Source organism: Sorex fumeus, unplaced genomic scaffold, assembly GCF_029834395.1.
Source record: "Sorex fumeus unplaced genomic scaffold, SorFum_2.1 ptg000079l, whole genome shotgun sequence".
Taxonomy (NCBI): domain Eukaryota; kingdom Metazoa; phylum Chordata; class Mammalia; order Eulipotyphla; family Soricidae; genus Sorex; species Sorex fumeus.
Genome location: NW_026606136.1, coordinates 1,702,567 through 1,728,661, shown reverse-complemented (window position 1 = coordinate 1,728,661; position 26,095 = coordinate 1,702,567). Strand labels below are relative to the sequence as shown.

Below are 26,095 nucleotides of genomic sequence, written 5' to 3'. Positions count from 1 at the left end.
TTAAGAAATTTCAGGGTGTGACCCTCTAAACAAGCAAACAAAACAAAAACAAGACCATTAATAACAAGAAATTCTAAATTATAGGACAATATAAAAGAAATATTTTTGAGGCAAGATTCATGGGGAGAAAATAATACAAATTCCTACCACTACGTGTGCCATCTTAGCAAAAACTAGTAGTGAGGAAATAATGCAGGTCCCTCCATCATTTTGGTTGACTTCAAATATTAACAAAAAATTCCTCTGTCTTGTGTGGTCTTGGGGATTTTTGGTTCTCCCATCCAACATCATAATGGAAATTTATACAGGACTTGCCCAAGCTTGTGATCAGAGACTAAAGTTTCCTGCCTTTGAGGGTTCAATAAGGGAGTGATCATGGAATCAGTGTCTTCATGAATTATATGCTGCGTCTCCCATCAAGAGGTAGAGCATGTTACCCTACCACTTGAATGCCCACTGCTGAGGCCAAAGTGTTGATATCTAGAGTCTTTGCCTCCAAACGATTCCTACATTTTTCCTTTGATCACCTGGAAGCCCCAAGCCAGGCAAAGCAGAATGAAAGACTGTGGAAGAGAGGCACAGCATTTTCTGCCCTTTCAGCAGACTTCAAAGGAAAGCTTAAACCAGCAGATGACTATGCCAAGTCACTCTACAGAATAATGAGACATAATGGACTGTGGGGGCTCTACGTTACTAAATTTAGGTTAATATTTATGGGCAGCTGTTACCTCTAACACAGGTTGCAAACTCCGAAAACACAACAACCGTCTGAATAACAGACATATGGGTATATCAAATTAAAAATTAAAAAGCAGGGGAATACATAGTTTTTCTTAAAAAATAATTCTGAGAATATTTTTCTTTCAAACCTTATAAAGAGTTTGCATAGGAAGAGGGTTGTCTTTATACGAGAATGGAAGAGTCATAGTTAATAAAGCCCCATCTCATCTAGTACATTTTTATCTACGTAGGTTTATCATGCACCATCAACTCCACAAGCACCACTGTGGATTTATGAGAGTTTTAATTATCAACCATCTCTTATAGGACTTAGCGTTGAGAAAGATTAGAGAAGTGGGGAGAGAGGAATGCCTTTCGAGGGTCTGTAACACAGAAGCTGCCTTGAATCAAAATACATTCTCATCCAGACTCTCCGTTCACTAGTTGGATATGTGGCCTTCAACACGTCTTACTTTCTTAGTCTCAATCTCCTTACCTGGAGAGTAAGGATATCAATAATACATTACTACTATTTTTGCTACAAAGATCAAAGAAAATAAATGATGGGGAAATATGCTGCCCATGTTTATATTCCTGTAAAGATGTGATCTGGTTGCTCTACTTGGTTATTATGGGAATGGAAAGGTGAGTTTCTCTGTTGCCCTTGAAGGGCATGTCCTAACTTTCAAGGCACTCCTAACTTTGAAGTTAGTTTCTTATTATATTTTCCTCACCTCTCATCTAGTGCATTTGTATATAGAATGTGTCTTTTCAAACAAAATTTCCACTTCATAGGACAGTCAGTGTGTTCTTTTGGCACCCCAAACGTCTTCATTTTAAGTTTCAATTTTACATCTACTGTAGGCCATTGTGCAATTTCATTTACTGCATTCTCTTGATTCAATTACTTTTGAATGAGCTCAGTGAAAGACAGAGGCCTCTAATGAGATTGTGCCATCGTAATATTGAAGACCTGGTCTCCTGTTTTCTATCACCATGCTGTTCCATAAATTAAGAATTTATTTTTTTATGTGGAAATATTGGCATATGAGAAAAGAATATGGCATAATATTTTCCACATGGTATAAAATTATTTATCCTCACCTAAAAATGTTTCCACAAATGAGGACATAAGTTGTTACATTCCACCCATTTTCTTATTGTTTTCCGGAGATGCCAGCATTTTTTAAGCAACCTAGTCTTTCATCTACAAAGACAAGCTTCTCTTATTACTTAATTTACACATGAAAATGAATTCCAGGTTTAATAAAAATATGGGTCTATGGTTCTCACTTGTCAGCATCTTAAAAATGATCACATGCTTTGGCAGTATTTGTAGTCTTTGATCTAAAGAGACATTTGAATGAAACTTTGGGAATAATAAAGGGTGGAATTTAGAACAAATGGTTAAAAATACATTAAACAATTTTCCACAGCACTCTTATTTGCTTTGGATTACAATGTCTTTTATTAATTTTTGATCACTATGTCTATTATTTTTATTCTCATATGCAACTATTTCCAAAATATTTTGAACATGAAAAAGCTATTTTTGGCAATGTTCTGTTGGTATAGGGGGCTATTATGCTACAAATATAAGTAGCTTTTTGGTTGGACTTTTATACATAAAGTCAGAAGTATGATGAAGTTTACATTTTAGGAATCTTTCAAACTCAAATTCTTATATGAATTTATTTGATGAGTCTTTAAGGGGCCCACTGATGCTTTTAGGACATTTGAACTACATCTAATTCACAATTCTGTAGTCCTTCTGATTGAGTTTATGATGAAAAAAAATTAAATTATCATTAGGAGGACTATTTTACTTCCTTTTGTTTTTTAAATTAAATTTTTTCAGTGAAGCAAAAATAGTTTGCATTAAAATAAATTTAGAGCTATGTGGAGAGGATTGTTTCTTATTGACATCATTGATGGGTGTATGCCTTATGTATCCTTCATATTTATGCATAAATGATACTTTTTTCTATGAATAAAGCATATGCCTTTGATTTCAAAAAAGGTTAATATGACTCAAAAGTTAAGATTATGAGTCAAGGTTGTATAATTCACTCAATAGCACTGGAGTTCAATTCCATTTATTAGTCCAAGAAGCAAACACTCAGAGCAAAGACACTCTAATATTTCTTTGGAATTAGAATATGAATTGCAAGTTCTTCTACAGAACAACATAAGAAGGGACTCAAAGGGGGAACAAAACTCCGTTTTCTAAGAGGAACACTAGAATAATTTGGGGAAAGACAATGCATGACTTCTATAAAAGTAAAAACTTAATAAAAGCATTGAAGGGTCTTTCCAGTCTCTTTCAAAATAAAACTTTATTAACAATGAAAAAATATTGCATCCTGCACATTCACTGTATAGATATTTGTGAAGAGGCAATAATAAATATTTGTTTGACAACCCATTGGTCAATGAAGATATAGTTAAGAAGCTATGTATAAGGAACTACAAAAATTTGTGCAATAATATGTGTAGAGATAGGTAAAAAATGGTGGGCCAACACATCACAAACTATAAAATAAGGCATAGACATATTATCTGCATGACCTTGGAAAAATTATCTATGACCTCTCTATGCTTAATAAAATATATCAGGTTGAGATAAAATTAATGTGACTGTGCTTAATAATACATAAACAACAGAAATGGTTTAGCAATTGTTAGCTATTTTGGTTATGATAAATAATTAAGATATAGAAGAGACTCACACACCAGCAATTACCCTTGGTTCAAGAGTCAAATTAAGGCCACAGCAGGAAAGCTTTACCACTCATGAATCTCTTTCTATCAGAGAAATCAGACATGAGTGAGCACTGCTGAAACATTTTGGATGCATTATTTGTTGATTTTGTATGACTCTTTTAGGTGGATGCATGTTTAGAAATCATATACTGTTGGCAAAATTTTTACCACCTCCTCATTTAGTGACAGTTTAAAATGCCAGGGGCTTAGAGTATAACAGTATGATTCAGCACCGAAAAAAGGGAAGGAACAGCTCTTTCTGACCAGATCATGAGGCTAAGGCCTTTAGTGAAAAGGCTGAAGAAGGTTAAAGAAGAAGTTGCCAATGATGACTACTAAGTATGAAGCTAGGAAAAATCCTTTTAAGCACTGCTGGGTATAGCCAGATGCACCCCGCTGCTCCCTGTTCCCCAACCCCTAAAGATAAACAAAACAACAAGGAGCTGAGGACCAAGATGTGATCTAAACATCAGAGAAACTGCTTGGTATATAGGGAGGTAATCTGAAAAATAATTGCTTTGTCACCACTAGTGATTTGAGTTCAAGCAAGGAAGCTGATATTAGCCTAGTGTGCAGTGGGAGTGGGGGTGAGGGGGGCAGGGGGCTGTGGATGTGAAATTTATGTGGGTGAATAATGTTCCTACCTTGTTGGTGGTATAGGAAGAACAGCAACACATATAGAAACATTATAAGGCCTTTCCACTTGAGGTGAAATATCTCCAGATGCTGCTGATTGAACTCTTGCTAAGGTGAAAAACCAAGTTAAGGAGCTATGTATTTTTAGTCATGGGTTGGAGGGAAATGGAAAAGGACATAAAATCATGGAAAAGTAAGTTTATTAAATAAAAGGATAACGAAAAATAGCCACATATTTATGGAAATTATCCCAATAATGACACAGAAATGTATTCTTTTAATTTAAAAAAATAAAGACAAATGTCAGTCTAGTCTTGAATTATATTGCTGTTACTGTAAAATTTCCTAAAATACCATATGTGGTTTGAGTGACTTCAAGCAATTAGCCTGAACCTACTATCATATAAGAGTGAGGAACAGATGTGCGTTATGCCTATCAAGACCCTCTAAGATTTCAAGGCATATGTGCTCTGCATGTATATAGTACATAGACCAACTGTGAGCCTATTTTAATAGAGTTCAGACATGAGCGTTTGAGTCTTTTTGTGGGAAAAGTGGAGAATGATCTTAAAAGGCTTCTCCACAGTTTCGAGTAAACGTTCATTAACAGGCATATGAGATAATGTAAAGTACCACTCCTCATTAGAGAAATGAAAACTGTATCCATAATGATCTATCACCTTAAATCTATAGAAAGATGGTGACAAAAAAAAGTTGAGAAATAACAAGTGTTGGCAAGAACATTTTAAAAAAAAGAACTCTCCTCATGTACCTTTAGCAAGAGTTGTAATGAACATAAAATTTGGTAAATCCACTATGAAAAATAGTGTGGAGTTCTTTTATAAGTTAGAAACATAATCACATAGCATATTATTCAGCAATTCCATTTCTATATTTATTGCTATATATACCAGCACTGCAGTGTGACAAGGTCCACTCAGAAGATAACTAGTAAGTAAGGAAATTTATGAATGGCTTACATAATGTAAGCTAATAGATACAAAGAAACCCCAAATATATTAAGCAATTTAAATACAAAAGATAAAGTAGAAACAGAAAAAGCCCTACATGAGGTCCAAGTTAGGACTTCGACTGTGAGTGTGGGAAGTTTGGACTACAGCTGAATCTCACAAAGACAATGTTTATGAGAAAATGTCCCATTCCTGACGTTCCGTTCGCTCTCAATAGGATAAACATTTTCGAATGCAACAGTTATATGTACCTAGGTCGAGAAGTCAACATGACGAATGACCTGGCACCTGAGTTGTGCAGGAGGCAGAGAGAGGCTTGGAACGCCTTCAAGAGCATTGAAGAAATAACTAAGAGGACAAAGAAACTGGGGCTCTGGGCACATCTCTTCCATTCCACTGTTCTTCCTGCATTAACATATGCCTCAGAGACCTGAGCCCTACAAAAACAGGATGAGAACACTATTTGGGTCTCTCAAAGAGAAATTAAAAGAGCTATGCTTGGAGTATTACACTCCACTCAAATGAGAGAAAGAATCCAGAGTTCCAACCTCCGTCAATTCTCAAGAATCAGGGACGCTGTCTTGTTTGCCAAGGCATTGAAAATCAGATGGGCTGGACACATAATGAGATTTGGAAATGACCGCTGGACTAGAGTCATTACTGACTGGATTCCACAGGACATCAAAAGATCGTGTGGCTGCCCACCTATGAGATGGTCAGACTTCTTCGTCAAGACCCTGAACGATTGGTTTGAGGTTCTTTGTGTTCCTAGAACAAGCAAACGGCATTGGGCTACACTGGCACACAACAGGGATGAATGGAGACATTACTTGCGCCAGCTTGAGCAAATCGATGAGTAACGGGATGTCAAGTGATCAAGTGATCAAGATGCAGATGATGAGTTGTATGTTTTTTTTAAATTTTTTATTAGTGAATCACTGTGAGATACAGTTACAGACTTGCAAACTTTCATGCTTGCGTTTCAGTCATTGAATGCTCGAGTACCCATATCCCTACTAGTGCCCATTCTCTACCACCAATAATCCCAGTATCCCACCCCCCACCCAATCCCCCCACCCCACCTCTGTGGCAGAAAATTCCCTTTAGTTCTATCTCTCCTTTTGGGTGCTGAGGCATTGAGTGGCCACCGTGTTCCATCTACAGTCTACTTTCAGCACGCATCTCCCATCCCAAGTGGTTCCTCCAACCACACTTTACTTGGTGTTCCCTTCTCTATCTGAGCTGCCTTTTTCTCCAAGCTGTATGTTTTGAACCTTGAATATTGTACTTGCACAGTTTGTATTTTTAAAAAACTGTATGACCATAACTGTTGGGGCCAAGTTCGGGATGATGATTAAACGAGATAGAAAGTTTCTTGCCTAATTTCCTGCTGTAATGAAGTCATCAGTTAGATGCATATCAAGAAAATGAACATATACATACGGACACTAAAATTGAATAGAGCAGAGAGACCTTTAGACCTCCTCTAACATCTGAGAGTGTTTGTGTCCTTCTACTGACTCCACCAGCCCACCTTCAGGAGCCCTGAAACTTTGCCACAGATGTTCTGTGGCAATTTATAAAAATACAATAAAATAGCTTGATATTCAAAGATATGAGTCTCTATTCTTATTATTCTATTTATAATAATTTTACTATACTTATTGTCAAGGTATAGAAACAATGTATCCACAAATAAATGAATGAAGATGAGATATATGTCCAAAAGAAAGCACCATAAAATCAAAAAAAGACTGAAACCTTGTCATTTTCTATAACATGGGTGGATGTTCACAGAGTTATGCTAAGTGAAAGGAGTCAAGTAGCTGGAAAGATAGTACACAGGGTAAGACATTTACCTTGCATATTGCTGACCCTGATTCAATGTTGGGTATTACACACAGTCCCGCAGCACCATAAATAGTGATCCATGAGTACAGAGTGTACAGTAAGCCCCGGGCACTGCACCCCACCCTCACCCCAGAATAGTCAGGAGTGATCCCTGGGAACAATCAGACAAAGAAAGATAAATACCATAGAATTTCACTTATAAGTAGAATCTAAACAAATCAAGCAAATAAACAATATGCAACTCATAGATACAGGGAACAAATTTGATGTGCAGGAATGGGATAGAAAGTAGGTGGCTTGGACCAGAGCAATAGTACAATGGGGTGGACACTTGCATGAAGAAGACTTTGATTTGATCTACAGCATCCTATATGGTTTCCTGAGCCCAACCAGAAGTGATCCCTGAGCACAGTGCCAGGTATGAACCCTGGACATCACCAGGTATGACCCAAATCAAACAAACTAAAAGAAAACATATGGGATAAAGATGGTTGTAAAGGAGTGAAGGTGGATTGGTGAGGGTGACTAAGTAAATATTTCTAGTTACAAAATAAATAAGTTACAGGGATGAACTGTACAGCACGGGTTCATAGGCAATGACATAGCACTAAAAAATCTGAAAAAATTCCAAAAAGTACATGGAAATTAGACTTATGGTGAAATGTTTTGTATGGTATATAAATGTATTATTATTGTAAGACAACTAAGTTCATAAATTAACCTTCAACAGTGAATTCTTAACAACAAAATAAATTTTAAACTGGGGTCATGAAGATAGCACTGCACTTTAGGGCAGAAGCCTGTGATGGTTTTGACTCACAGTTATCATATGATCCCCTGTGCATTGCCAAGTGCAACCCTGGAGGTCCCCAGAACTGCCCAGGTAGCCGAGGGATCCCTGGGCTGTCCTGACCCTTAGGCCTTTGTGCTGAACCAGTGGCCTGGTTAGCTGAGAATAACCAGTGGCATCCATGAAACTCCTGAGGAGGGATCTGGGAGGGATTTCCCCATCCCTCCCTGAATTTTTTTAAACTTTTGCATTGCCAAGGACATAACAAGAAAATTAAAACATAATGCACAGATTGGAAGAAAGTACTTGCAAATCATAAATCTGAGAGACGACTTATCGCCAGAAGTACTCCTACAACTCCATAATACAAAATAAACAATTTAGTTGAAAAACAGAAAACAGATTTTTAATACTTTGCCAAAAAAAATATATAAAGTGGCTAATGAGCATATTAAAAGATATTCAACATCATCAATCATTGGGACAATGCGAATCAAAACTAAAAAGATTTATTGCTCTAAAGAGGCACATTTCAAATGCTATAATCAACACAATTGACAATAACAAGTACTGGCAAGAATTTAGAGAAAATGCAATCCTCATACATTATTCACAACATATAAAATGATAAAGCCACTTAAAAATATCTGGAAGTTATAGGGCCGGAGAGACAGTACAGTAGTACGGTGTTTGTCTTGCATGCAGCCAACCTGGGTTCGATTCCCGGAATCCTATATGGTTCCTGAACATTGCCAGGACTAATTCTGGAGCACAGAGCAAGGAATAATCCCTGAGCATTGTCAGATGTGGCCCTAAAGAACCAATCAAGATATCTGAAAATTCTTATGAATGCTGGACACTGACCTACCAAATCTCTAGCCCATTCTGATGCATAGATATAAAATCAAGACAAATGAAAGCACATGTCCAAATAAAAAGTGAACAAAAACATTCTTGGGAGTATTGTTAATAACAGTCCTCAAGGAAGACAATTAAAATGCCAATGAATTGATGAATGGATAGATAATTTTTACATATCTATATAAGATTATTAGTTGATAATAAAAAGGAATGGCGAATCCATAAAATAATAAGCGTAAAGCTTGAAAACACGGTAATGCAAAAGAAACCATTCTAAAAGATGATGTAAGGTATGCTTCTATTTATGCAAAATATCTGGAGAGGTAAAAGAATGAAGATGGAAATTGGATTAATAGTTATTAAGAAATGGGGATTAGTGGGAAGATAAGAATGGATGGAAATAGACAGGAATGATATGGATATGGGACTTCATTTTAGTTAATCACAATATTATAAAAATTTACTGTTGTAATGGTTGCACAAATGTGCATTTATATGATGAAACTGAATTATTTCAACTGGGAAATTGGCATATGAACTGTTTCAATAGCACTGTAGCACTGTCCTCCCATTTTTCATCGATTTGCTTGAGTGGGCCCAGTAACGTCTCCATTGTGAGACTTGTTGTTACTGTGTTTGGCAAATCGAATACGTCCGGGGTAGCTTGCCAGGCAATATATAAAAATTATATATTTAAAAAAATTTTAAAGAAAGAACAATTTCTATAAAGAGAATTGACTTGTGGGTAAAATAATACAGAAACAGATAGTTTGAAAAACTGAGTAGTGTGTTTTCTTAACTTAAGACAGTTCAAATTAAACAAAAATAGACTTATCAATAATACAAAATCATCTGAGGTCATATTTGCCATATGGGGTTGGAAGAACCAGTTGAGCAGGATTATGAAACAAGAGCATCAGGTACAGAGGGGATAGGGGCAGTTCTAGAGTTGTTCAATATTTTCTGCTGTGAACTAGAGATGGACACATGTGAACATGTAAGTAGTGGAAGGTGGCTGACAGAACAAAGCTGAAGGGGGAGACTATAAAACAGCATGAACACAATGATTAAAAGTTCAAACTTAATATTGAGGCCATCAAAACTATAGCATTAACTTCTATCTCCAACAGTATCTTTTTTTCATATACCCAAAGTTTAATATTATTGTACACTTCTAACGAATGCTATGTACTTTTTTATGCTTTATTCATATACTTTCATATAATTTCATTCAATTTTCATCAAATTCTGATAACTAGGAATGTATGATTCTGGAAATGTCCCCATTTTTAGGTGAATCAGAGACTAGCCGAGAATAATAAGCCCAAGACACACAGCCAACAAGTTAAACAAGCCAACATTTATGTTAGCTCTTTACTCTGTGGCTTAACTGCCTCACTTGAGGTCCCATAACTGAGTACGGGAACTGCAAAATAAGTTGGCAACAATAAGTTTTCTGAATGCAAATGACCCCAAATTAGTCAAACTCAAATACATAACATATCTGAGCTATTTCTGGCAGTACCCAGCTTATTAAAAGCGTTTTCTTGGTTGAAGAGAGTTAGTAGTGAGTGGAAAAAGTTTAAGAAGATTCATTTTCTTCAAAATCTGCATTCAACGTTGAGATTATTAGTAAAAACTGACAGTAGGATAAGGATATAAATTTCCCATCCGTCTGAGGTTTGGTCTATGCTAATAATACTGGGCAACATTCAAAACTCTAAATATTGATTGCACAACTTATTATATTCATACAGGCTCATGTGAGTCTTGACAATTACTATATGCAACTACTGGGAAAATAAGAATTTTCTCTTTTTCCAATCCTTATGTTCCCCCCCCATTTTGATCAGATTTCCTCCCCTTTTTGTTGACAGATTCATGAATTGAAAAACAAATTGTGAAATATTTGTGTAGTGGACTATTATTTGACAATATAAAAAAAAAAAACACTGCACATGCTACATGTGTGAGCTTTGAAAAGGTTATGCTTAAGAAAGAAGTCTGTGTGATTATACACAGGTACAGAATAAGCCAACTCACTGGGACAGAAAGGGAATTGGGGCTGTAGAGATGGTACAAAGGTTAAGACACTCGTCTAGCACTAGGCTGTGGCGAGGACCCTGGTTTACATCCCAGCATCTTATTCACTGCCAGCTTTGGCTCCTAAGCACATCCTGCTGGGTGTGGCCTCAAATCAATATAAAAACACGGAGAAAGAAAGTAGATTTGTGACTAATGAAAACTGGGGGTGATAGGAAATGAAGACTCTCTGCAAATGGTCACATTAAGTAGAAACTTACTTGGAATAATAAAAATATTCTAGATTAGATAGCAGCAATGCTGCACAACTCTGTAAAATACACTAGAAAGGACTGCACTAAACATCTTCTGATTTTTTGGCATGTGAATTTTCTGGCATGTGAATTCTACCTCAATAAAGCTTTTATTTTATATATATATATATATATATATTTTTTTTTTTAGAGAAAACTCCTTTTCCATAGAGCGGTTTGGCAGAAAACTTGGATTTAGTTTGAATTTGTCACTACCTTTGCGTGTCAGAAAAGAAAAATTCACAGACGTTATAAGAGCAATCAAAACATAAAATATCACATTTATGCTCCAGAATATTTTCTGTGATTATTTGCAACATGATCATGGTAACTGTGATCAGTGCCCATTTATGACTTGGCTGCTGTGGCTTTCTGCATAGTTTCATTCTGTTTAGAGATAAATTTAAACTAGCCTCTTTGGGATACCACACAAGCAGTTGTTGTCAGGAATGATTATTGAGCTGCTCTGTCTAAAAAAAGGATGCTCTCAAGTCTTAGTATACATGTTAGCCAAGTCAAGGATTCACAACCGTTTGGATGCCGATGATGGGGATATAACCTTTCATAATGATAGCCAAGATTTCTAGCCTGACGCACAAGAATACTTAAAGGGAAACGCTTAAATCTAAAGCTCAGTTTATAATGCATCTTTTTCTCATTTTTTTCAAAGTTGCTAACAAATTTCTTCCACCAATGTATTTACTCTTCTGTTGTTTGTTTCAATACACAGTTTCTCCGGAGCCCTAGGCATAGCACTTCCAAACGTCAGGAGCTATTAGCTTTGCACATTCATCTTTATTTCCTCATTTCTTCCGAATCATCTCTCTCTAAGGTGAGTCCAGGTGGCTTACACATAAGAGTGTGTGTGTGTGGTGTGTGTGTGTGTGTGTGTGTGTGAGTGCATGTGTGTGTATGAAAGAGAAAGACAGAGACAGAGAGACAGAGACAAAGAGAGATTTTATGTGGTAGACAGCATGTGTTGTTTTAAAAAATATGACAGGTGTTGGAGTGACAGTACAGCAGGTAGGGCCTTTGCCTCGCATGTGGCTGACCTGGGTTCAATCCCTGGCATCCCGTATGGTCCCTGAGAACTGCCATGAGTAATTCCTAATTGCAGAGCCAGGAGTGACATATCACTGGGTGTGACCAACCCAAAAAGCCAAAAAAGAAGTAAATAAATAAAAAACATGGCAGCATAAACATATATCCTACCTACCTGCTTACAATCTGTTTTCCACTTGTCAAGTACCATAGAATAATGTCTATACCTTACTTATTATCAAGAGAAGCAGATGGATTTTAAAATTATCTTTCCTAGTTCTTTAAGGTCTCTTATTTATCAGTGCTGGGAAGTAGATTTTGAGAGAGGGAACATGCTACATTTCAACATGCATTAAAATAGCTCAATCCATTTTTTTCAGTTAAAATATTTTAGTTTTCCTAATTTTTGTCCTTATTAGATATATAATATCTAATATACAATATAAAATCCAGCTCCCGGACGAGACCAGTGCAGTATCCTGCCCCTGCGCCTGGCTGTTCCTCGCCGGGGTCCCTTGGAGGGGAGCGGGTTGAGCTTTCCTCCCCGCCCCGACCAGGGCTCCGGCAGCGGAAGACCTCCAGGACCAGCCACCACCATGCCGAGACCACTCTCCGCACACATGAAGGTACTGGCAGAGGGACAAAGCCACGTGGGTTCCAGGGCCGAGATCTCCAAGCCTACTCGAATTGGAGTCGAGCATCCTCCACCCAGATCCTCCAAATTCCAGTAGGCGGGGGTCACACCCACCAACTGGCTTCCTGGCGCCATGTAATCCCATCAACGGCCAAGACTCAGAGACTATAAAATCCAGCTCACGGAACCGCGCGGCCGCATTCGAGGCTGTGCGACATCTTATCAGGACATCTTTTTATGACATCTTATTATCTCATTCCTACTTTGGACAAACTTGCAGGCTATCAAATGTAGCCTGCCCACAGGGCAGAGTCTGGCAAACTCCCCGTGGCGTACCAAATATGCCAAATACCAGTAACAATGATGGGTCTCATTCTCCTAAAGAGCCTTGAATATAATCTCAGGGCTAGGATGAAAGACACGTTACTGGGGCCTGCTCGAGGCAATCGACGAATAACAGGATGATGAATGAATGAATGAAAAATACAATATACAATATCTAATAATATCTACACATCTATATACATGTATGTTTGTACTCATCTGTATCTATAGTGGTATATGCTTATATGTCAGTGTGAGCGGCATATATGCCATTAGGCACATAAGACCAGTATTTCTTCAGGGAATTCTGTTTTCTATCTTGTTCTTCAGTGGCCATACTTCACCAAAAATACATTTCATGAATGATCTTCATAATCAAATTGAGATAATAACTAAGCAAGAGCACCCAAACCCAGGCGCGAGGATACTTTGAGTTCTGCAAAGAAGAATGTATAACAGTACAGCAGGCTCTAAAATTAATTTTATGTAAAATCCTTATATTATTGATGAGAAAAACATCTTGCCTCATATTGAATAAAAATAATGTTATTTAAGAAACTGTTTCCATATTTTTCTTTTTTTGACTAAAGAGGCAGTTTCCGAGAACCTATATGTGATATAAGCGAGGACTTACTGTAAGTGGACCATCAAACCAGTGCCCACCACATCAACCAGCAGAGGAGACCAGAAATCTGTTTTACCATGTCAAAGCATTTTTCGAATAAATAAAACAAATTTCCAGTGTTTCATATGCATGCAAATGCAATGTGTGGCAGATTCGCAAAGGTCCTCGTCTCGTTTTAAGAGGCAGAAGACCAAGGTGACTATTAGACATGAATCTAATAGTGTCTCTATTGTTGTAGCCATCGGTACTTGAACCAAGCCCTGTAAACCTGTTGGGTTTTCATCTCTGGACTAGGCATATAGTTAATAACATTCAGCCAAATAAAGTCTGGGGGTACGCTTTGAAATTTTTACACTACTTTATAAATACAAGATACTATTATTAGTTCTTGTTGGGAAAAGTTTGTTGGAAAAATAAATGTATTAGCTTCTTTGGCATTTGTCAGGTTTTTGTCTAACAAAACCTATGCTACATATGTTTACCTCATAAAGCATCATATATGAAGTAAACAATATTGGTTTTATTCTGATTTATGTATTGCCCTTTTCTTTTTTGTAAAAAACAGATTTTTGGAAGCCCAAGAGATAATATAGAGATATTACATGTTTTACACATTTCCCTCTTGCCCCCCATTAGATTCTGGGTAGGGCATGTTCCCTTGAGTACTGTTGGGAGTGAACCCTGAGAACAGAGATAACATGGCTTAAAAAAGGCCACGAATGCCAAAATAAAGAAATCAACAAAATAAAAACAATAGTTTGGTTTTGTGGCCAAACCTAGAAATGTTCAGGACTTACTCTAGGCTCTGTACACAGGGTTCGCTCCTGGCAAAATGAGAGGATCATATGGGGTTCCCAGGATTAAATTTAGGTTAGTTACATGCAACACAAGTGCAATGCTCACTGTTCTATTTCTCCAGGCCCAGTAAAAACATTTTTCGAACACTCTATTATATTATATAACTGCATACATAATATGGGATGAGAAAGTCGTGCAATTATGACATATTTGGTTTGTGATAGATGATTAGCTATGCTAAAATATAATTACTCAAGTTATAATTCAGTAATGTGCACTTATATAGTACTAAATATTAATGTAATCTAATTAGATGTCATGTCATCGTGAAAGAAACATATGCATACTTACATATTGTATAATCTGATATAGATGTGGGTCAGAATTAAGTTTAAAAACAGTCAGTCATGTAACACTATCATTCGTAAAAAAATGAGAAAACACAGGTTCATTACCCACATATCCACATTATTTAGAGACTTGACTATTTCAGAATATTAACAAATTGGAAAGAGTGTCTGAAGAAAAACAATTCAACTTTTCTATGTGTATGTGTCAGAGCAGCAGATGCTCCCCTTACCTGCAGTGCACAACCATGGGGCCCGCATCAGGGGGGTTACAGGTTTTTACTCTTCGTAAGAATGCTAGAAAAGGGGTCGGATGCTCCGGGACACCATGATCAGGCCAGGCGGTGAACTGGAATTGTCTCACTTCTCTCTTCTCACTCGAACCATTCTGCGAAGGAGGAACACCGGATGAGATCCTGGTCTGAGACTGGAGAGGTGGATAATGATGCGAAAAAGTAACAAGAAAATGTGCAACCTTAATTCTCCCTTGCACCTCATATCTTTGAGGAAGACACATTCTTCCAAGATACAAACCGCCAGCTACTTGTACACAACAAATATTTGCTCAAGAAGATAAAATTCCTAGGTGCAGAACATTATAGTTTGCAGGGATAAGTATCAGGAGTACTTCTGCTATATTTTCTGGGAAAAATTTCTTCATCTATTCTTCATGTGCCAAAACTTTCGTCCAGAGCAACAGTTCCATATTTACTGATAAATTTCCAGACAAGGAGAAGAACTGCTGAGCGATAATGGAAGAATTATTTCATTCTTCACTGTTGCCAATACAATCAAGATTTAAGAAAAGCCTTAAGATATTTGATTTCTCAGAGGCAGCTTTCTTTCAATAACAGAAAGGGTAAAGAGAGAGGAAAAAAACGAAAAGGCAAACCTTGTAAAGTGCAAATGTTCGAACACAGTATGTAGCCAGCTCTACGGTGTCCAGCAGTGTCACTTGGACCAGCCCATGGGTTTCTGTGCCTCTACTGGGCCAATACTGGTCACACTTTACCTGGAAGAAGCAAGTGATGGATTCAGGGCAGATGCTCATCAATTTCTCTATTAACTTTACTCCGAGTTGCTGCGGAAGGAAAACAGCTTTCTTTCTGCATTTCATTTTCTGTTGATCTTTTTCTGGCATGCATTCTTGTTATCCCAATATATGTAAATTACTGCTCTGATGCCAATATAAACCACATTTTTCAAACTGGTAGGAATACTAAGCAGTAACAGATTCAATTTTCTTGGAGAAAAATATATTGCAGATTGTAACAGAGTAAAATAGAGGGGAGAGGTTTTTGGAACTTTGGAGAACTTTAGAAGAAAACACAAATTTGTTCTGGGATAGATGTTAGAAATCTCACCAGGAAGATTACATGTAGTAATTTGAGCTATATAGTGAGAGAGTTAGTGTTCATTCATCAAGACTTAAGAGGCATAAACTATTTCATTTTGAGCCTATCACAATTTGCAAATATGCTTGTTTAAAGAAAAGCAGAAATAGTTTGTAAATACATTAGTGTATAATAAACAACATGGTATTTTTAAAATACAAGATAAATGGCATTTGTTTTCAAAGAAAATTAAATCTGTAATGTGTAGGGGAAAAAAAGCTGACTTTTTTCCCCCCTAAATATTCCCAGAGGGTCATACTCTAGTAGTATAAAGTTGAAATAATTTATAATTCATTTATTTGAGATGAATAATCTACAATTTTTTATGTGGAATTGAGGAGAGGCATGTAAAATGTATTCAAATCAATTAGTTTAACGTGCAATAAAGAATAATTTCAAGACTGCATCGTGCCTCAGATTTGTAGAATATATTTTGGGGCATTAAAAAACCTAATGAAAAATGATCAGGCACAATCCTATACCTTTTTTTATAGATCCAAATATATTTTCCTACCTTAAGTGCAAAGAAATAATGAGAGTAATTATTTTATGAAATCAATTAAAGTGCATTTTTCTAGGTAAAAAAAATCGAATACTATAAATAGTATTAAAATATTAGGAAGCACACTTTTTAACTTAAAAAAGATGGAAAAGTTACAACCTCTAGATTGTCTCACAGATAATGAGCCATTAATTATTATTAGAGACACTAGAATGTTGGGGCTTATGAATGATGTTACTAGATACATATCTGCTTTTACATTGAACGTAACTATTAAGATTCTGTGAAAACTACTGTAGTTTTATGTTTTACATTATATGTTTCTAAAATGACTGAGCCTATGTATGAGCCTTTGGAAAAGTGAAAGTTTTGTCTACCATACAATCTCCTAGACAAGAAAAAGGAGAAAAATCTTCGAGTGTACACACAAAATGAGTTTATAAGATATAATTCCCTGGCTTTATTTCAACTGCAACCAAACAAACATCTGTTTTATGAAATAATCAACAAACAAAATCATTTATTTTGTGAAAAACAAGCAAAAGTCAGTGATAGTAAAATGAGAATTTTCTGTCTTAATACAATTATTAAAATATACTTGCATATTTTCCAGAAGTACAAAATATTCTTTCTGATTTCATATCTATCATACGTTCTGCCTCAAATAAAAATAGTACAAGGAAAAGGCAATCCTTTAAGCAAAATATGGGAAAGTATGAGTAGGTTGAACTACACTGCATGCTATCTGATCATCTATTAAAACGCAAGGTGTGGAGCTGGAGAGACAGCTCAATGGGCTGAGTGCACGCTTTGCATGGCGGGAGTGGGGGGACCGAGGTTTTAATCACCACCACAGTACAGTTCCCTGAGTAATGTTAGGAGCAACCCCTAAGTACAGTAAGGAGCACCCACAAGCACCATCAGGTGTGGCCCTCAAAACCAACAAGTGAAGTAAAATACAGATTATATATGAATATACTTAACATGTAGAGTACAAAATGACTTAAGTAGTCATAATTCTGATGAAAAAATTCAAAAAAATTAAGCCAAAGACTGTTTAGCACCATGAGACAGATAGAAAGTTGATGTCCCAGGCCAAAAGACAAAGTAACTATTAGGCCTTTTTACTACTCCATTTGAAAAGATGCCAGCAATATGACTAGTTCTAAAGACCAAGAGCAACTTAATCTCACTGTTTAACAATTTTAGCTCTATGCCAACCCTTCCTAGTAAAAATGAACAGCTCAAGTCCCACGAGGAAAACATATCACTGCAATATTGCAATAGGCATAAGAACTACAGGTCAGCTAAACAAAAATATCTCTAAGGTCAAGTCAATGGAGGGCCAAATACTACATGATTATATTTCAAATCTGAAAACTGCTTAGCCTTTGACCTTTTGGTGAAGTGAGATGAAGGAAAGAAGCACAAATCATTTGATACATGATCTTTGGGCAAAAACCACCACAAAATTTAGAGAAATTCTACCTACAGCATCTTCTCTATTCCCAAGATGGAGGAAAACCTTAAATAATATTAATTATTCTTATACTTCCAATCACTGTTCTCATACTTGACTTTACATAAACTTCAATTATTATTTTTTGCTTGTTTGTTTTTATTGTGGGGCCACATCCAGCAATGCTCAGGGATTACTCCTGCCTCTGTATTCAGGAATTACTCCTGGTGGTCTTCAGGAACCATATGGGATGCCAGGGAATAAAATCAGTCAGCTGCATGCAAGTACTGCCCTACCTGCTGTCTTTCACTCTGTCCCCGACTTCAATCATTATTGACTCAGATTTTGGGGCTGGACCTCCCAGGAATTACGAGGAGGCCTAGGGGACTCTTTCAGTGATTCTGCTCCAACCCATCAGCACTTACTAAAATCCAAGCCCCCTAGGTAGTGGTGTTGCTCTGGTTCTGGGGTATTGCAGATTCTCTGGCCTTCCCAGTGAGGCTCAGGAGGCCTCTAGGATTGCGCTTTCTGCGACTGATTACGGACTCTGTGATGTGGGGGATCAAACCCAGGATGTGCCTTAACCCCTGCATTCTCTTTCTGATCCCTTCCTTAGGTTTGTATGTCTCTCAAAAATGCAAACAAAACTACATAAAATGTAACACTATATTGTAAATGTTGTGATTTTCTAGCTAGGAGAAAAAAAAGGTTTTTTTCATATATAATAAGGCAGTGTAATTTTATTGTTTCACAGTGTTTCAAATTCAGGGCCAGAGAGAGACCATAATGGGTAGACACTTACCTTGCAAACAGTCAACCTAGATTGGATGCCCCAAACCACATATTATCCCAGGAGCCCTGCCACGAGTGAACCCTGAGCACCAACAGTGTGCCCACTCAATAATATAAAATATTTCAAATTCAATTGCAAAATAGGAGCTTGTGGGGGGTGGTATTTGGATGATGCATAGCACTGCTCAAATCTCATTCATGGTAGTGCTCAGGGCACCAGGTGTGGTGCTGGGGATCCAATCACGGTGTGCCATGTGCAAGGCCTTAACCCCTATACTAGCTCTTCAGTCTCATTAGCGTTTTTAAGCAAATTTGTTTAAGCATTGCAATTTTCTTTCAGGAAATACATTACAAAAGGAGGTTATGAAAAAATTAATATCTTAACATATGTGTACGTGTGCACATATGGTCTCAGAAGCTGGATTAGAAGCTTTCCGAGCTTATCTGAACTGCTCCAGCAATGAGCTCTCCCTTCACTAGTAAATAGCTCCATACTTTCTTTCTCAACCTTATTCTCTAGAGTCTGCATAGGTTTCCTGTGAATCCTGAAGGCTGAATTTAAGGGCTGGGGTTTCTTGATAACTATTTTTTCCAGTTATTTTAATTTTAGCGTACATTAAATAAAGAATTTAATATTAAGTAGCATGTCAGAAGAGCAGTGAGGAAAAAAAAATGGACATGGGAGCAAAACAGAAATGGCTTTTTTTCCCTAATTAGCAAATGCAAATGAATCAGCTCTAGTTTCTTCCCTTGAAAAATTTTCTTTGATAACAGCCTCTCCCCTACCATTTTTAGGTTGGATAAAAATCTCAGAAGATGTTTTGAGGCTCAGGAACTACCTGTCACACTCCATGCATAACGCTGGGTGTGTGAGTGGAAGTGTCAGATGTTCCCCTTTTGCGCGCATATGAGAACTGGAAGGCAGGAGATACTGAATAGGAATACTGATTTTTGCTTTGTCTGTTTGCTTCTGAAGTGACAGCAAGTGGCCTTCAAGAATGATTCACAGGCAGTGGAGTGATTTTACCAGAGAGCTGCAGCTCAATTTCTAGGCCCAAAGCCCAGAAGCCTTTTGGTCCGTATAAAAGGGAAGAATGTCTCTAGCATGGCAGGGCTGTTTTGTAAGGCTCCAAAATGGTGCACTTATAACTCAACCCAATGGTTGGCACAGAGAGGTATTCAAAGACAAATTATGGTTTTGATTTTTGGTGATCATTCGTATATAGTACCTAAATCTGAAAAAAAAAATAGGGACTGTATTATTAAACCCAGCAGATATTTATTTAGAACTCTGGGGGTAAGGCAAGACGCTTGCTGCTGAGCGAACACTGCAGTGAAACCAGAACAGACCCTGTCCCCAATATGTCAGCCTTATTGACTAAATATGGAGGTATGATTACCTTCTGCCTCTTCAAATAGGTGTTTGTGAGATTGAGACAAACAAGCAAACAGATATTTTCCCTTCATCTCCCTGGACCTTATCTGCTGTGAGAAAAGAATGTATTCAACTCTGAGGCAGAAAAGGAGGCAGCAGAACCTGCTACCTAGCCTGGATTAGAACAACTGTTCAGTCACTCTGCTGGAAACCAACACTGGGCTAATGCACAAGCCAAGGTTTGATTTCTGGTTGAATAGGGGGGAGGGATTTCCTCTTTATTGTCATAAAGTCAACACTTTCAGGTTACAGCTTTAATTCCTCTATAATTATGGGGGGGGGGAAAAGGCTAACCAGTGCACTGTGCATACTATGGAATTGAGTCATTTCTTTCAAGACAAACTATTAAAAAAAAAGGCAATGGCATAATAAAACATATTTAGATGTATTCAAAAGCAAAATTTATCATCTGAAGTATGATGCAGGAGGTAATCCAATAGAACTAGTGACAGTGCTTTAGGGAAATGGAGTCCATCTAGTTCCATTTTCCTCCCACATAGCTTATCTTGGAAGCACCTGGCAAATTGTAGGCACCAAACAAGTGGAAGCCAACTTTCTAATCAACTATACTATGGTTTAGGTTGACTTAGTTTAAAATTGCCTAAAACTTTCTGAACAAAACCTCCTCATTTCAATTCAGCAGAGTCACTGTGCATGTCAGTATGGCAAAGGATCAGAATTCCAAATGTAACAAACCAGCACTCCTGAAGGCCCCAGGATCATTGAAATAAAAGCATTTCCCACAAGACACTCTGAAATGCATGAGCAGGGAGATATTAGTTAGCTGAGGATGGACTGAGAATGGACAATAAATAATACTTATTGGCTACTCAGTTGCTAAAATTTATATATAGTCAATTTGGGCAGATAAGGAGTGGACTGAAACTGTGCTAACAGAAAGTATGTTTGATAATGTAAATGATCATTGTTCGTGGAAATATGGAAATATATGTACACTTATTAAAACCTATTTCAGGGGCTGGAGCGATAGCATAGCAGATAGGCCATTTGCCTTGAATTCAACTGATCTGGGTTCGAGTCCCAGCATACCATATGGTCCCCTGAGCACAGCCAGGAGTAGTTCCTGAATGCAAAGACAGGAGTAAGCCCTGTGCATCTCTGGGTGTGACCAAAAAAGTCAAAAAAGAAAAAAAAACTATTTCATAAGGGAGAATACAAGAAAGATTTAGATAAGTATTGGATATATTTTAGTGGACAGAAAAAGCCACTATGTAGTATACTGGGGTTATCCAAATCAAAGCAAATACTTAACCCCTTTATTATCTCTCTAGCCTGCAGGTCTGTTTATGAGCTATAACATCTCTATTGAAAATTTTAAGACAAGAGTCAATACTTAATTTTCCCAAATATGGACTGAGATCATCTCAATGATACTGTTCCCTTTCAGCAATAGTGTAATTCTGATAAGTTCCAGGAGGTTCACTCCTTGGTTTGGAGGCCAGCTGCACATGCTAGGGGAAAAGGCAGCTCAGATAGAGAAGGGAGCACCAAGTAAAGGGTGTTGGGAGGATCCTCCCAGGATGGGAGATGCATGCTGAAAGTAGTCTACAGACCGAATATGATTGCCACTCAATGCCTCTTTTGCAAACCACAGCACCCAAGAGGAGAGAGAACAAAAGCACAAAAGGGAATGCCCTGCCAAAGAGGTGGGGTGGGATGGGAAGATGGGGGTGGGTGGGAGGGATACTGGGATCATTGGTGGTGGAGAATGGGCACTGGTGGATGGATGGGTACTTGACCACTGTATAACTGAAATCCAAGCACAAAAATTTGTAAGTCTACAACTGTACCTCATGGCGTTTCACTAATAAAAATTTTTTAAAAAGAGAGAAAAAAATAGTGTAATTCTCTACACTCAATATTTTACCACATATATTCCATAATGGCAAATCTGGTTCATGTGTTATCTTTGCTATCTACAATTGGAGACATAGCATAGCGGATAGGGTGTTTGCTTTGCATGTGGCCGACACGCCAAGCCAAGTTCGATTCCTCCACCCCTCTTGGAGAGCCCAGCAAGCTACCGAGAGTACCTCGCCCTCACCGCAAAGCCTGGCAAGCTCCCCATGACGTATTCGATATGCCAAATACAGTAACAAGTCTCACAATGTTACGGGGCCCGCTCAAGCAAATTGATGAACACCGGGAGGACAGTGACAGTGACAGTGATCTCGAATTAAGTAAATACCTGAAATGTAAGAGTCAGTTATATCAGATTTAACTAATGTAGCAATACATTTTTGTAAATAAACCAAAAAAATCCTAAAAAAATATTTCACATTAACTAACGTGTGCACTATACAATTTTTTATTGGTTTGTTTAAAACTCAGTTTACAAGTCATTTCTTTCATTTTTAAAATGCCTTTCTAATTTTTTATGTATATGTGATAGACTGCCTGTTTATATCACTCTCAAATTCATATGCTCAAATCTAATTCCTTCTGTGAGGGTATTAGGATACTAGATTTTTTAGGCCACAATTAGGTAAGACTGGGAGGCCCCATGAATGGGTTAAGTACGTTATCAGACGCTCTTGAGAGCATCTACACCCTCTAGCTTTCTTCAACTTGTCTATAAACCTAGAAGGAGGCTCTCTCCCGAATATGCTAATAACTTGATGCTCCACTCTCCAGAACTTTGAGAAAATTTCTCTTGTTTATAAGCTTCTTGGCCTATGATTTTCTGTTAGGGCATCCTGGATGCACTAAGAATGTGTTGCAAAAGAAGATCACATAGAGAGTTGTACAAAACATTCCCAATGACTTTCTCCATTACATTGATAATCACTATGTCTCAAGGTTCTACCACTTAGTTGGAACCAGAAAAACACTATATGACATGATCCTTTGTGATGGTTAGGCAGCATTTTGATGTAGCAATTTCCACATAGGTTAATACACTAGACTTTGCATCACATCCCCAATAAATCCTGACTTCAGTTGATTCAGCCCTGGCCATATAGTGTCTGTCCTGATTTGTCTGGTGGCTGTTTGTGGTCCAAAAACACATTCTGTGTCACTGACAAACATCATTTGATGGCCAAGTTTCAATTAAAAGGACATTTTCGTCTATCAGACAATCACAGCACATTTCAATATTCTCAACATAAGCACACATTTATTGTTGCAGACCCGTGGTCAGCCTTGCTACATCTCCAAACCTTAGACATAAATAAAATTCAGCTTTGGAGTGTCATAACACGGACAGTTGAGAGTAAGAGTGAATCATGTAAACATCAGAATCAGAGTTGTATCTGCTTCTACTCCAATTCATTGTTTCAGCCATGAGACTTCTGACACATATGAATGAGAGTAGCTGGCATTATAAAAACGGAGTTGAGGGAGGGACATAAGGAAAACAAAATATCCAGAGCTAACAAATGGAATAGAATTGTTGGAATTTTTTTCCCTCTCTTTTATCTGACGCGATGCTGACAAGAGAAAACCAAGAGTGTGGAACGTGCTAGATAAGGACCCAAACATCCTTTAGGTTGCCAACAGGAGCATCGCTCTTTTTGTTGCCAGTGTCCTATTTACATTAAGTATCCACCACTTTTCAAAAACAATCCCATACATCATGCAGACTCCAAAGGCAACGTTTGTGCTGCTGTTGCTAGAACTGCTTAAGGAAAAAAACAGTTTCTGTTGCCCTAGATAGGCAGTACTTTAGGCTGCAGTTTGAGAAATTAAATGTTCAAGGCCTTTGGCGCTTCCAGTTCTATTTGGAAAAGGACACAGACCTGGCATTTGGAAAACATTCGTTCTCCATTAAACTTACCGAACCTTGATAAACCAGAGGGGCTAAGATTTAGTCTGCCACTGGCCAAGCTTGGGCCTTCTAAAACCGATAACAACAAAAACAGTAACACTGTCATTTGTAATCTTCAATGGGATTTTGCCAACTATTAACTGAAAAGGAAGAAAATCTCATGTTTGGAGAAAAACCTCATGATACTGATTTATAGGAAAACAAGAGAATAGATGACCAATTTTTTTCTGAATTTTTTTTCCTTGTTAAAAAATGGGCACTTAACCACAGGATGTGAATGTGTCTCCATCTCTGGGGGAAATTTACTGAGGTGACATTCCAGGACTGGGAGGACATAGAAGGAGGTGTGACATCAGGTCATAAGTGTTCCATTGCCAAATGTCAATCTCCATATTCTAATTCTCTAAACTAATCTCACAGGGTAATCATTACCAGCTCAACTCTTTGACCAAGTCTTTGCACTTACACCAACATTTAGTAAAGAAAGAGTTTTCCAATTCTTTGCCTTAAGGTAGTCATGATACATTTGATCTGGTGTAATAATGGACATTATGATCTGGTTTGATGACACCAGTTTTCTATTTTGAAATATAAAGGTGGCTTTGGATAGAAATCAGGTACCTAATTCATCACTTCTAACCATATCGAATGTGGTTTCACTCCAGATGACAATTTTATATCATGTCTCATTTGTTGAGTGCCAAAATTACCCTTCCTACCCTTAACATATAAAATGTTACTACCACTACTATAGCTATGTAGAGGGCAATTTTATAGTCGAAATCAATTCCCACTATCAGGCACAGTAGACAACAGAAGCAACAAATGGTGTTACCCCCAGGCCAAAATTGAAGCAGGTTGGTCCAGGGCATGTGGATGCTAGATATTACTTAACGTAGGTTAAGTCATTTCTACTTCTATACTAATGAAGGCTGCCCAATCCTTTTTTTTGCTAAGCAAAAGGATTGCGGATCCTTTGTCTGTGTTCCTCATGACAAGAAACAAAGGTAAACAGCTTTAGAAAAGGGGACGGGGGATAATTTATCTGCCAAATTCTTGGGCATCTTAATTTGGGAATCAAATACTACCTTGGAGACTAATTATTTAAGAGAGGCTGCCAACCATGTGCCCTGTTGCCCACAAGTAATTGCCTAGGAGTAAAAATCTGAATGGTTTATGTTTTACTCTCAACAGTGTTCCATTTTTTCTCATTTTCCCTTCCCTGTGGTTGCCCAAACCAATTCATATGCTTATCGGCATGTTATGAAACATGGAAACAATTAGAGACCACATTCTGGGGCATGAGAATGACTTGTTACAGAGTCAATGAACTACGCAGAATTTGAGAAGGTTTGGCAAAAAAAAGGGGGGAAAAAGATGGAAACTGTGGAATTAAACCCATGAACGGTATCTCATGTCACACAGTATGCTTTACAAGACTTAAAAGTGGTCTGTGTGTTTTTAGGCATCATCATACTTCGCGTTCAAAATCTCCAGTTTTCAGCCTTTTATTTTGTTTTGCTTCTTTGCCTACCTACTTTGATGGAAGTCAGGGAAAATATTCCACTTACATTTTTTTCCCTTCAGAGTGAATAACTGAATGTCTATACCATTTACTCTTTTCAATTAGGGCTGGGATTCAAGGACACATTGGAGAGTCAGTAATTGTATTTGAACATGAAAGAATTAGAGATTTCAAAAGACCAATTTAGGTCTTAAGTCATCACTTATACTTGTCAGGGCTTCTCCAGTCATTCAGATGCTAAGAATGGTCAGTTCTCTAGCCAAAGGCCAGTGAAAACTTCTAACACATGCTAATGAACTGAGGAGTCTTTTGTGTGAGTGAGTTATTGGAGCTCTGCAGAGTATAAGCATTGCTGCCTTCTGGAGGGGAGGACAAAATCACAAATTAAGAGGGAGCCAGGTTGATGCAAAATAGACAGCTGGAGGAAAAGAGGAGATATATTCTTCAGGGAGAATGCCCAGCAGGAAATAAAAGAAAAAGTAAAGAATGTAGAACTAAAGG

General features: G+C 37.6%; 1 protein-coding gene across 5 annotated transcripts in view; it reads right to left on the bottom strand.

The window, feature by feature from the left end:
• PTPRD (protein tyrosine phosphatase receptor type D) overlaps window positions 1-26,095 on the bottom strand; it is a 1,654,013-nt gene that overhangs the window by 41,566 nt on the left and 1,586,352 nt on the right. For all 5 annotated transcript variants that reach the window (XM_056130610.1, XM_056130612.1, XM_056130611.1 and 2 more), the window contains 2 exons: window positions 15,590-15,709; window positions 14,931-15,085 (listed from right to left, as the gene is read on the bottom strand). In XM_056130610.1, coding sequence (XP_055986585.1) covers window positions 14,931-15,085; window positions 15,590-15,709 — 275 coding nt within the window. The remainder of the gene's footprint in view (window positions 1-14,930; window positions 15,086-15,589; window positions 15,710-26,095) is intronic.